Consider the following 12,669-nt stretch of genomic DNA (forward strand, 5'->3'; position numbering starts at 1 on the left):
CAGGGAGGTCACATCAAATACTGGCAGCCTGGCGAGTGTTCGTTCAGCTAATGAGCAGAAATTTCTGTCGAATAGTGAGTAAAGGAAGAAAAAAGCTATAAACTTCATTTGATGAGTGTTGTACTACGTGGTCTGTAACTTGACACTGATGGACAATAAACCACATTACACGTATTTTGTGATAATAACGTGGGAACACAAAAAGTTGAAGTCTTTATTCTTTGACCGCCGGAACCAGAGTGTCGAATCAAGTCAAATCACACAGTGATGACAATTGGTATACATGCGCGTTGAATAAATGTAGTTCGTGCCCATTGGGCCAATACCACAACATCCCCCTTGTCTTAGAAGAAAAACCCAAAACAAAACAAACTATACATACATACTGGTATATACATTATAATGTGATGGGAGATTATAGCTTCATGTTATCTCGCATACAGTGCTATGCTTCATTCAGGTTTGTATATTAATTGACGGTACATAATAGTAAATGAATGAATAAAATCCTTGCGCATCTAAAAGTCAAGTTACACAAACTTGTGGAATTAAATTTTGATACTATACAACTCTTGTAAGTTGTTCATAACGAAAGTGTTATTGTTTCAGTCACAGCTAGTGCCTGCTGTATACTGCTAATATTGTTAACGTGCAGGTTCTTTACTGATGCGCCCAGAGCGGGTGATGTAGGAACCATTAGGGCTATGAGGCTGGCGGGGTGGGAACTCCTCTCCCACCTTTATTTGAGAGGCAGCACCCTGACTTTGTTCGGGGTCGTCAAGTGAGGTAAGCAGAGGCATCTGCGGTATGTCTCTCAAGTGCACTCTGTTCCTCCTGAGCTTGTTGCCATTGGGAGTGGTGACTACGTATGATCTGGCATCGCATACGTCTGTCACCTCGGCAGGGATCCAGATGTGGGACCCTTGATCCAGTACTCGGACCTTCTGTCCAATCCGAAGGTAGTCTAGCTTCTGGACTCTTTTTACTCGTAGGGGTGATTCAGTGTACGCGACAAGCCGTATGAGGGCGTGACACCCGAGGATTGCGATACGCCGAGAACTGCGATATACCCGAGAAAAAAAGTTGGGCGCGCAGTCTCTCGATTATCGCAATCAGAAAATTTGCGCCCTCTCTTGGTCGCACCAAGGAAAAGGGGACGGAGCCCAGACTAAAAGGGGGTGCAGATCTTGCCTGCGTCCAGACGAGTCAAAGTCCTCCTTCATACGACTCCTGCGCTGCTCCAAACGCTCCTGGTTCTTCTGACCTTTGTAGGTGGTGTTAGAATCTAGGTTGGCGGAAAGCGAACTTCTGACCTGACGACCGAACATCAACTCCGCAGGCGAAGGAAGTGTGCTATCAATTGATGTACACCGATAGTTTAGCAGAGCAGCAGCAGTGCTCTGTTTGGTTGCTGTAGTCTTCTTGATGATGCTCTTGACAGTACGTACAATTCTTTCCATCGATCCATTCGATTGTGGATACCTTGGCGAAGACGTGATGTGTTGGATACCCCATTCTCTGCACATCTTCTGGAAGGTAGCTCCTACAAACTGTGGACCATTGTCGGAGAATATCTCTGTTGGGGCTCCAAGAAGTCCAAGGACAGTGGCTGCTGTGTTTGCTACATTAGCACTTGAAGTAGTTGTCAGGCGCTGAGCAACGGGAAACTTGGAATGGTAATCTACCATGAGGAGGTACTGCATTCCGTCGAGCTCAAACAGATCCATACCCAATTTTGTCCATGGGGTGATGGGAATCTCGTGGGGAATGAGCGGTTCTGTCCCTTGTTGTGGCTGGTGCTTCTGGCACTCACTGCACTTGCTGATGAAGTCATCTATTTTGATTACTTAAAATCGTGAGCGTGAATTCAAGAATATTGCCCGGCACAGCAGCTTCATAGTGTCAAAACTACTATTATACATGTACGTGCCAAACTGCCCTCGTAGCACTGAAATTTTTCTCGTTTCGCTTCCTGTCACGAGCTATTAAACACCCACGAGTCACGCAGCCCACGATGTAGACATTGAAAACACGGTCTGCGAGTCATAGACCCACGAGCCGGGCACCGAGGCTAATAGACCTCCGAGCTAGACAACACGCTGTATTGCATAGTGTCGAGAGGGCCTATTTTAAGTGATGTCGAGCTCATGGGCTTTTTTTTTTTATTTAAAACATTTAATGTTTCTCTCGGGAGCAGTATGGCTAGTGGGTGTCCAGCTCATGACGTGCACTTGTCTTTACGTAGACGTGTATACATGTGTACTGTAAATCCTTGACTTTTGATTACTCGCGCTCGAGAGAGGTAACATTATAGTGCGAAACGGTCCGTACGTTGCAGGTATAGTGGTAAGTGTGAATATTACGTTTCGTGCAGCAACCTCTGAAATTACTGATTTGCATTATGAACTTGGAAGATTATGCCATCAGTAAGTGCAATCTCATTCAATTTCTATTTCAGTTTCGGTGTACGAAATAGAGAATATCTGATATGAACTGAACACTTGCGTGGCTTCCGTTGTAGGCGAGAGATAGGCCAATTCGGTTATTGCAATGTTGGGGAGCCGGAAGAGATAGATTGATAGAGTAGCCTCTAAGAATGTGGCTTGTGAGAAAAGGGCTGGAGATAAATATTAAAAACCCGCGTTTTGACTATAAAATTGAATATATTTGTGACAAACTAAAACATCTAGCACAATGCAATGTTCACAGAAATTCTTCAGCTTCTCTTCAGCATAAAGCAAGCAGAGATGTGATAAAAACGAACTTGAAAAATTGTCTCTTATTCTACAGTACTCGTCAGCTACACAAATGTAGATCTCTGGATCGGATATAACGACCTAGAAACGGAAGGAGATTTCGTCTGGAGCGACCAAACACCAGTTGTAAGTTATACATTATTCGTGATGTAATCTTTGTTTTTTGTTTCCCCTAATTAATACAATGTATTATAAAGCGCATATAGGGAACATTAATTTCTTATATGCGTATTCGTTATTATATTACTATAATTGTTTTAATCATTATTATTATCATTATCATTATTGTTATTGTTGTTATTATTATTATTATTGTTATCATTATTATTATTATTATTATTATTATTATTATTATTATTATTATTATTGATAGTGCCTCTAGGCTTACATATCTTATATGTAAACTAGATGGCAACCGGAAAAATCTACACTGTATATATGTATATAAAATTACAGCATCACAAGTTTCTTTGTTTTTCATTTTGACAGTGATTTCGGTAACAATCGCATGACGTGATTGTTGGTGATGACATATCGATTTTCATCTACGCACTGCTCCATTTTATGTATTATGTATTACAATATAATCGCAATCCGGTCTGTATAACAACTATTTAGAAACTGCATAGCCGGTGATTGATAGGGTGGAACGGCCGAGTAAATCAAAAGGCAAATATCTAACTGAAACAATACTTCCCTTTATACATCTTTTCGAATGGAGGATGAGTTTCCTCTTACTTAACCCATTCCATAATGAATTTTGAAATGCCCATAGACTTAATACGCAGGCCACCAGGTTCACATACTGAAAGGGTTAAAATAATACGTTAGTCATAAGTATAGAAATAGTTTGCTTTCATTGAATTTAAAAAAATATATATAAAAGAGTATACTGACACGTAAATTTGCTGCAGGGCTCTTTCAAGAACTGGTATCCAAGTCAACCGAATAATGGAGGTGGTGAGGATTGTGTGCACATGAAGCTGAGTTTCGGAGGAAAATGGAACGACAGACACTGCACCGCGACCTACCAATTCATCTGCAAGATGGCACGGAGTGAGAAAAACATTGAACCAATGATGTGTTCTTTAAGGAAATCAAAAATTCATCTTATTCTATTCATCTTATCGTTAGAGAAAACCAAAACCCCAAGAGAAATGTGGATTGAGTGAAAGCAGCAACATTAGTAGAACACATCAGAGGACGTTTGAGGAAAATCGTGCAATCGATGCAAAAGTTGTGAATTTTTAAAGATTTGGCGTTGGAACCGCCATATGAGGAGACTATTTGAGTTTATGACATCATGTGTGGACAACAATTATAAAGAAAATAATATGAAAAAAAAATCAACATGCTTTCACTTTTCTAGAATAATGAAAGAACACTTGACTAACCGCTTTCAGAAAGTATGGGGTATTACAACCCTTGACATTTTATGTCAGTATCATGATGGAATGTGTAATGTTCATGAAAAATAAATTGATGTTGAATTCCTTTTATATTTTCTTTATATTGTTGTCCACACATGGCGTATGAACTCTAATAGTCTCCTTTAATATCAAGCGGTTCCAACACCAAAGTTTAAAAATTCATAACTTTTTGCATCGATCGTCCAATTTTCCTAAAACTTTCACCAATGTGTTGTACTGACGCTGCCTTCACTCAATCTACATTTCTCTTTGGGTTTTGGTTTTCTTAAACGATGAGATGAATAGCAATGAAGCAAAAGGGTCATCTCACGAGCACTCAAAAATCACGCGGCAAAAGAGCTCGACATTAACCCGTTGAGCTATACAAGTCATGGGTTTGACACTAGACAAAATAATAAGGCCCATGAGTCCAACTGTGGGCAAACAAGTCCCACGAGACCGACACGGCATGCATTAAGCCCCGTGATGTCTCCAACTGTGGGCAAACAAGTCCCACGAGACCGACACTGCATGCATTAAGCCCCGTGATGTAGCGAGCATCGAACTCGTGGGCCTTGTTTGCTTAGTGTAAGACTCATTGGCCCTTTCTGCCTATAAGTGTCAGATTCATGGGGACCTTATTTGCCAAGTGCCGAGCCCGTGGACTGTTTGACTCGTTGGCTGTATGTCTCGTGGGCTTTATGACTCGTGGGTTGTGTGACTCTCGAGTTGTATGACTCGTTGATGTATGACGTGTGGGTTATATGACGTGCGGATATCGGACGATTTTTTTTTTTTTTAATGACGTGCATTCAATGCAGTAATGGCAACAAAGTTTTCACCAAACATAGTTTTCACCAGCCTTTCTATAACAACATTGTCATCAGAATTATTAAATCATAGATCTCGTCAGCATTAAGCCTTTCATAATGAAATAATATGCTATCATTATCAATTTTGTTCTAATTATAATTCTTAATGAAGTGAATTGTTAGTATACAGTGGACTCCCGTTATAACGAAGTCCACGGGACCAGCAGCTTTCTTTCGTTATACAAATGTATCCAAATTTCGTTATAACCGAACAAATAAACAATAAAATTACATAGAGTGGATAATGTTGCGGCCTGAATTTTTACTGCGTTGTAACCGGAATTTTGTTATAGCCATGTTCGTTATAACAAAAGTGCACTGTAGCAAGGTTGTTGAAAACAAATTCTCTTGAAAATGTCTTCTTTAGTGAGCTAGAGTCGAGTGCAAAAAAGACTGAAACATCTTCTCATGACTATAGATGACTTAAGGCGATATACAAAGCGGATGAGGGGATTGCTTTCATTGCAATTATAACTTGTGTCATGCAGTATATGGAATATCACAGGCGTGTTTTGGTACCTCCTAGGAAGCATTGAAATATGAGGCGTTATGGGCAAGCTATAGTCATCGCGTCCAGTCGGTCTTGGCAAACACTCTTAGAAAAGTTGTTTTAAACATGAGAATTATGTCTTTAAGGGCATGGCGCTTTATTTAGCTCCTTTTGAACCATTGATTAGCAGGGTGACCGGGTCACATGGTAAGAAACAAAGAAGTTTACACGGAGTAAATATACCATGTATTTACATTGAGCGGTTACACTGGCTATACCCTGGTGGATAAAAAAGCAGTGCCCCACAGTTTGAAACACAATGTGAACATATCGTGAACACAGCGTAATATCCTGAATGAGGTTCATCTCATTTGTGATTTCATAGTTCATAGGAATATGTTTTTTTTTTTTTTGTTTTTTTTTTCACAGTCACGAAAATTACTTTGTACCTTAACTGGTGGCTTCTTCAGACTGCGTCGTAGATGGCGGCATGACGCTGGACGTGAGACGATAAGTACATGCGAGAGAATAAACTGGGTATTATGGTGCTCTGTTCCAACCGTGCTAGGTCTATTGTCACTCATGTCTGGAGAAGATGATGTCAAAACGGAGCTAAAACAAGTCATCACGGCTCTTGAAAAGTGTGGATATCCCCTATGGAGCTTCAAGAAATTCGTCAAAAAAAAAAAATGTCAGCTGAATATGAAACCTCCAAAGACAGATCCACGTAGAAAAAGGGGTCTTGTACAATAAATCATTCCCTACATAATCGGAGGAACTACTGAAGCTCTTGTAATCAACGAGTCTTCAAGGAGTTTGAAGTCTCCACTGCTGTCAAGCCACATAAAACCATCAGAAGCCTACTGGTCCACCCAAAAGACAGACGGAAAAGGGACGGCATAGCTGCTGTATCCTTATGAGATTCAATGCAATGGTTGTTCAGCTACATACATTGGGGAGAGAGGCAGACACTTTGGCATAAGAAGAGACGAGCTAAGAATGATGTTAGAATCCTCAATTCCCTAAATGCTTTCACTCGATCTAGAAAACAATCCGATGACAACTATACATCATTCACAAATCAGTCATTGGGGATCATATTGCTATCAATAACCATTCCATCCGATGAAACGAGGGCCGTATTCTTGCCAGAGAAGGTCATCGCCCATCGGGATGGATAAGGGAGGCAATTCACATCAGGTACGTAGTAAACCCTAACTCAATGATCAGAGATTCGAGCTACTATCTTTGCTCGAGCCAATTCTCTCGCATGTACAATATTATGATACTTTTCTTCACGTCCAGCGTCATACCGCCATCTACGACGTAATCTGCATAAGCCACCTGTAGGAGGTGAAATTACTCCCTAAGGTTCAAAATTAATTGTCATGATTGTAAAAAAAGAACAAATTTCTATGCAGTGTCTCCACATTGTTCACACCGTTAAATTCGAACCAGTACTGTACAGTACTGGTTGAGGTGAGGATAAATACTCAGAAACCACTCTATGAGATGTCAAATAGCATGCAATTCTAAGGTGAATCAAAAGATTATTAACACTGTAAACACATTGTGATCAATCAATTCACAGCATGGAACACAACATTAGGACCTGTTATGTGAACACTACACCATTGTGCAAAATCATTATCACACTGTTAAATTCGAGCGTTGCACATGGTCTACTATTTGAACAAATCAAATTGTAACCAGACACACTGTGGGACTCTGTCTTCTTTCCAGCCGGGTGTACTGTCTGGTAAAGTTAGGACAGCGTATTTCAATGAGACTCAGGAATGCAGTAAAGACAAAGAAATCTGTTGATAGCAATTAATGATGATGATACCAGGGTCCCGTTGCATAAAACTTTTTTAGCAACCTTAAAAAATTCAGGTTGGGATTTGCCCAACCTGAATTTTTTAAGGTTGCTAACCTAAGAATGTAAAATCCGTTGCATAAAAACTCTGGTTGGGAGCTTCCGACCGGAATTTTGTGATTTCAACCGGAAAAAAAATCCGGTTGGAGTTTTATGCAACGGGCCCCAGGAGAACAGCGTCATTGATACATAGTGACCGAATAAAGCTTATCACGCTTCTCTCATACGACCCAAATTACGACAGGTGCAAGCTAGGTGTTTATTCGCAGACCCTGACATGTATATAGCATCTTGACCCAGAATGTATTAATGGTATGAAATAAAACAATTGCACTGACAACTTTCAGTCCAATGAAGCGGTGCACGTCCGACCCTCACATTTAATACTATGACATTGGATTCCAGACGTTTCTACTGCTCAGGAAAATTCCGTCACTCCTCTTGGGTGCGCCAAAACGACTTACAAGATAGCTCGCCGCATCTGTCAGTCCCAGAAAGGCCGATCTCTCCCACTGCCTCACAATCAGTCCTACCTCCTGGACCTCGCACACGATATCCGTTCGCGATGTGGGACAGACTTACCAATATGGCTGGACTGCAGTTGCTGCTGGTCTTTCAATTCGACGTCGCAGTGGATGTCGACCTCTTGGCCGGACGGCAGCTGGCAATGTAGGCACCCTCCGGACGGCGATAGTTTTCCTCTCAGCATGATATATGACACTGACATACAAGGTTGGTGACAGAGGTATAAAGCCAAAAGAAAGAACAGACAAGCTACAAGTAGCTTTTTTTCATCAGGGTCATTCCACAAGACTGACACCCATGAGCAATGGGCAAGTCATACAGCCCTCGAGTCCTACAGCCCATGAGTTCGACACTAGGCAAATAAATCCCATAAGACCGACACTATAGGTAAAAACAGCCCACGAGTTCGACAGATACAACACGGGGTTAAATATGTCGGTCTCGTGGGCCTTGTTTGCTTAGTGTCAAATTCATGGGCTGTATGACTAGTGGGCTGTATGACTAGTGGGCTGTATGACTCGTGGGCTGTATGACTCGTAGGCTGTATGACTCGTGGGTGTCCGTCTCGTGGGCGTCGGTCTCGTGAAGTGCACCCTTTTTACCACACCAAGCAGGATGCAAAGAAAGGTTCAACTTTGCTTCGTTTGTCACACTGGGAGCACCCTACACATCACACTGGGAACAGTTGCACCTTTGAAGGTGCGAATCGGGCTTAAAAGTGCAAAGTTACACCAGTAAAGGTGCTCCCTCTGGTACAGGTGCAAGTTGAGCCTATTTTTCTTAGAGTGTGGCCTATTTCAGAGTCGCTGTAGAAAATATCTTTTTGTATAATGTTGCAAAAGGTGCACAGCATTAAGCCAGTCGTGGACATTGCCGTAAAAATGATATTTTGGCTTGTGTTGATCATAAATGGCTGGATAGCTAATGCGTACTTGTCTGATGCATCAAACCTGTAGCTCCATGTGACTTGAATACTCCCGCTCTCATAAACGTTATTTTATTTTTCCTTTTTTTTTTCTTTAAGCGTGGAGTTTTTTTTTTTTTTTTTTTTTTTACGTTTATCCAGGACCTACATCCTGTGTGAGTGAAATCTCTTATTCTTCTAAAGGGTTATTACAGTTTTGGCTTTAATAGATGGGCTGCAGTATTCCAGCCTCTTGTCTTTGTTTGTGTGTGCCTGTGAGATGAAGATAAGCCTCTTATAAAATATGAAAGAACTTTTCTTAGAGGAATTCACAGTTTATTTGATGATATAAAAAAAGCAATTCTGATAAAATATAACAAGACAAGACAATTATTAGTATTTCTATGTTTTACCTTGTTTTTTGTGGATATCATTTCAAATCTGATTTTCATCAAATCAATTTTCAATTCCCCTTAGAATTGCATACTCTTTAACGCTTCAAAGAGTTGTTTCCTAATATGTCGCAAAGCTGAATCATCACCTCAACCAATACTATACCATCCCTTTAATATTCCTTTCCACATTCTTCAAGTGGCGGCACATTAGAAAATTATCATTCTTAGACACTCATTTAATGATCAGGCATAAGTATGACTAGAATGCAGGTGTCTTTTACAACTTTCGATTAATCACTTAAAGTATAGTAAGTGTTAAAGTATAGGTTAACCTATACCTACGCGGTGTGTTTTATCCTGCGGTAAAGCTTTGACAATGTATTGACTTCCATTACTTATAGGATGGTACAGGCTGTTGTAGAAAAGATTATAATTCAAAAAATAAAAATTACCTAAACAGTGTCTGCTAATCTGACAATATGAAAAAAAAAAATCAACTAAAAAAAAAAAAAAAAAGACACACCAAAGGTTATTAACCATCGTATTCATCACATGTATCCATATTCTAAGATCAAAATATTTGATACATGTGTATCCATCTGTACATGTATGTACAAATGTGTATCATTTATTTCACTATTGTTATACTTTTGTTTACAAATTTATTTGCTCCATGTCATTTACCTAGTTGTACAAATACACCATATTGCAAAATTTACTATATTATTTGGGTATTGAAAATGAATAAAATAAAATAAAATGAAATGTTGATTTGTATTAAAGATATGTCTGCATTGAGTCTTTGTGAGAAGACTGAGGGTAAAAACTTCTGACGAATAATTTTGAAAGGACAATGATATTACACAAAGTGTTAGAAAGCATTGTAGGAGTTGTTGTTGTTAATCCAGTGGCGGATCCAGATCGCCTTCTTTTAGATAATTTTGTAAAGGCGCCTCCCTTTTATGAAATTCCTAAATCCGCTCCTGTAATCAGTATTTTTTTGTTTTTGTTTTTGTTTTTGTTTGTTTGTTTGTTGTTTTTTGTTGTTGTTGTTGTTGTTGTTGTTGTTGTTGTTTTTTTTTTTTTTGGGGGGGGGGGGGGTCTATGTTTCGTTCATTTGTTGTACCCGTGCTCCTCCCTCAATCTTTAGCTCGATTTTAACTGGGACTTGCTCTCAACAAGCTCGCTTTTAAGTAGGTTCCTTAATATTTCATTAGCATTCATTCTCAGATTCTAACTTTCATAGATCGACCACTATATTATGTTTTATATATTTGCAATATTCTATGAATGTCTCATAGCTGGATATCATGTATTTCATTTAATTTAGTTATATTTGACGTATTTTTATTGTGAAATATGAAAATAAATTGAAATTTGTTTTTGTTTTTTGTTTTTGTTTTTTTGTTTTTTTTTTGTTTTTTGTTTTACAGACTGGTCTAACGACATGGAGGGTAGCGGCTACATGACAGTTCAGGAAGTTAGTCAGAGCTTCGTTTTCAGACGGATTCCCTCGTATTCTGCAACAGCGATCGGACGCGCAGTTTGTCGGCCTAATATTTAAAGGAAACCAAAACCCAAAGAGCAATGTGGATTGAGTGAAGGGAGCAACATTAGTAGAACACATCAGTGGAAGTTTGAGGAAAATCGGACTTTAAAAATTCATAACGTTTGCATCGATTGTCCGAACTTCCTCAAACTTTCACTAATGTGTTGTACTAATTTTGCTGCTTTCACTCAATCCACATTGCTCTTTGAGTTTTGGTTTCCTTTAAATCAGAGTATTCACATTGTTCCCCCCCCCCCATTATTTTTGTGTTCAGATTTCCAAGATTGATTAATTATCCGCATCCTACTAAAGTGGCCTAAGCAAGAGAGCTTCATCTGGTATAAAAGTCGGCACCTCTGCAATTATTATTATTATTTTTTTTAATGGGGTCTCTAGAAGACCTACATGCACATTTCAAGAAAATGCAAATGAAGAAATTTAATATATCAAGCTTGTCATATCTCTTCGTTAAAGACATTTCAGATTCTCAATTAATGATGCTTGCAAAACGCAACTTAGATCAACTTCTTTGCAATGACTATGCGGACTTAGTCTAAAAACATAAGCATTACAAATAACAGAATTATTTTCCATATCGTAATACTCTCTTATAGTTAAAGATATTGAAGCGGTAAAATTTAACAGAGCAAACAAATTGCGAAATAATGTTATAACATTCTATTCTAAGAACAGATAGAGATAAAGAGCCACAGAGAGAGGTATAAAGAGACATTAATATTTCGATAGGGAATCAAAGAAAGAGAGCCAGGAGCAGAGATAACAACACAGAGGAGACAAAGGAAGTGTGCAGATTCAATGCACGTCACGAGCTCGACAGCCACGAGTCATGCAGCCCACGAGTTATACACTCACGAGTCTCATATAGCCACCGAGATAGACACTAAGCTTGACATCAAGTAAGGTAGACCCATGACCTATACAATCACCGAGGAAGACACCATTTTTTCCTACAAGTGTCGATCTCGGCGGCCGTTGTTTCTCTAGTGTCGAACTCGTGGGAGTTACTTGCCTGCCATGTGTCTAGTGTCCAGCTCGTAAGCCTGTTTTACTTGGTATCTAGCTCTTGGGCCTGTTTTACGTATCTACCTCGTGGGCTGCATGACTCGTGTTCTGTATAACTCATGGGCTGTATGACTCGTGGGCTGTATGACTCATGGCTGTATGACTCATGGGCCGTATCATTAAATTCTGAGATTAAATTCTGGAATATTACTAAAACTTTATCGAGAGAGTCAACGCGTATTTCACATAATCCATCCTTATGTTTTAATTAACTTTCTCGGCAATGTCGAGACCTTGTAGATGAAGCTTTCGAGTCTTTCTTGTCATCAGACTTGATGGTTATTGGAAAGATGAGAAAGATGATGACTACGGAGAAGGGAAAGAAAACATCTGGAATTATTTGTAAGTAATTTCAATTCTAGAAGGTGGCCTTTACATTGTTCGGCGAAGTAAACTTGTGTCTCTGTCTTATCTGAAAATATTGACTTTGTGCGTGTGTTTAATTAGAATAATAAAAAACCTTGTTTAATGATTATGTAAATAAGTTTTTAGTGGCTCGCTTACGAAATAGTACATTTATTTGATTCTACATAATTATTATGGAATTAGTATGACGTCAACATTCTCCTACGTCTGCTTGATACGATCAAACATTCAAACATTGTATTCACTTATACAAGGTGCACTTGATTACGCCTTTAGGCAAGACAATTATATGCAGTGTCAGTTTGAGTTTATCCTGTATACGTTTTATCTCCCAATACAAAGTTCGGATCTACCAATTACAATTTTGTGTATAATTTCCGATTATAATCATATTGCAAGCTTCCGAATTCTTGAATAGCAGAACTCCATTTCATGGTTAAGTTC

General features: G+C 39.3%; 1 protein-coding gene across 1 annotated transcript; it reads right to left on the reverse strand.

The window, feature by feature from the left end:
* Positions 1–644: 644 nt before the first annotated feature.
* On the reverse strand, positions 645–8,112 carry LOC140239864 (uncharacterized). The gene is made up of 3 exons (XM_072319684.1): positions 7,986–8,112; positions 1,192–1,834; positions 645–978 (listed from the first exon to the last, which is right to left on the reverse strand). Exons 1-3 carry the CDS (start codon positions 8,110–8,112, stop codon positions 645–647), a joined length of 1,104 nt encoding a protein of 367 aa, XP_072175785.1.
* Between the last annotated feature and the right edge of the window lie 4,557 nt (positions 8,113–12,669).

Source organism: Diadema setosum, chromosome 16 (assembly GCF_964275005.1).
Source record: "Diadema setosum chromosome 16, eeDiaSeto1, whole genome shotgun sequence".
NCBI lineage: Eukaryota > Metazoa > Echinodermata > Echinoidea > Diadematoida > Diadematidae > Diadema > Diadema setosum.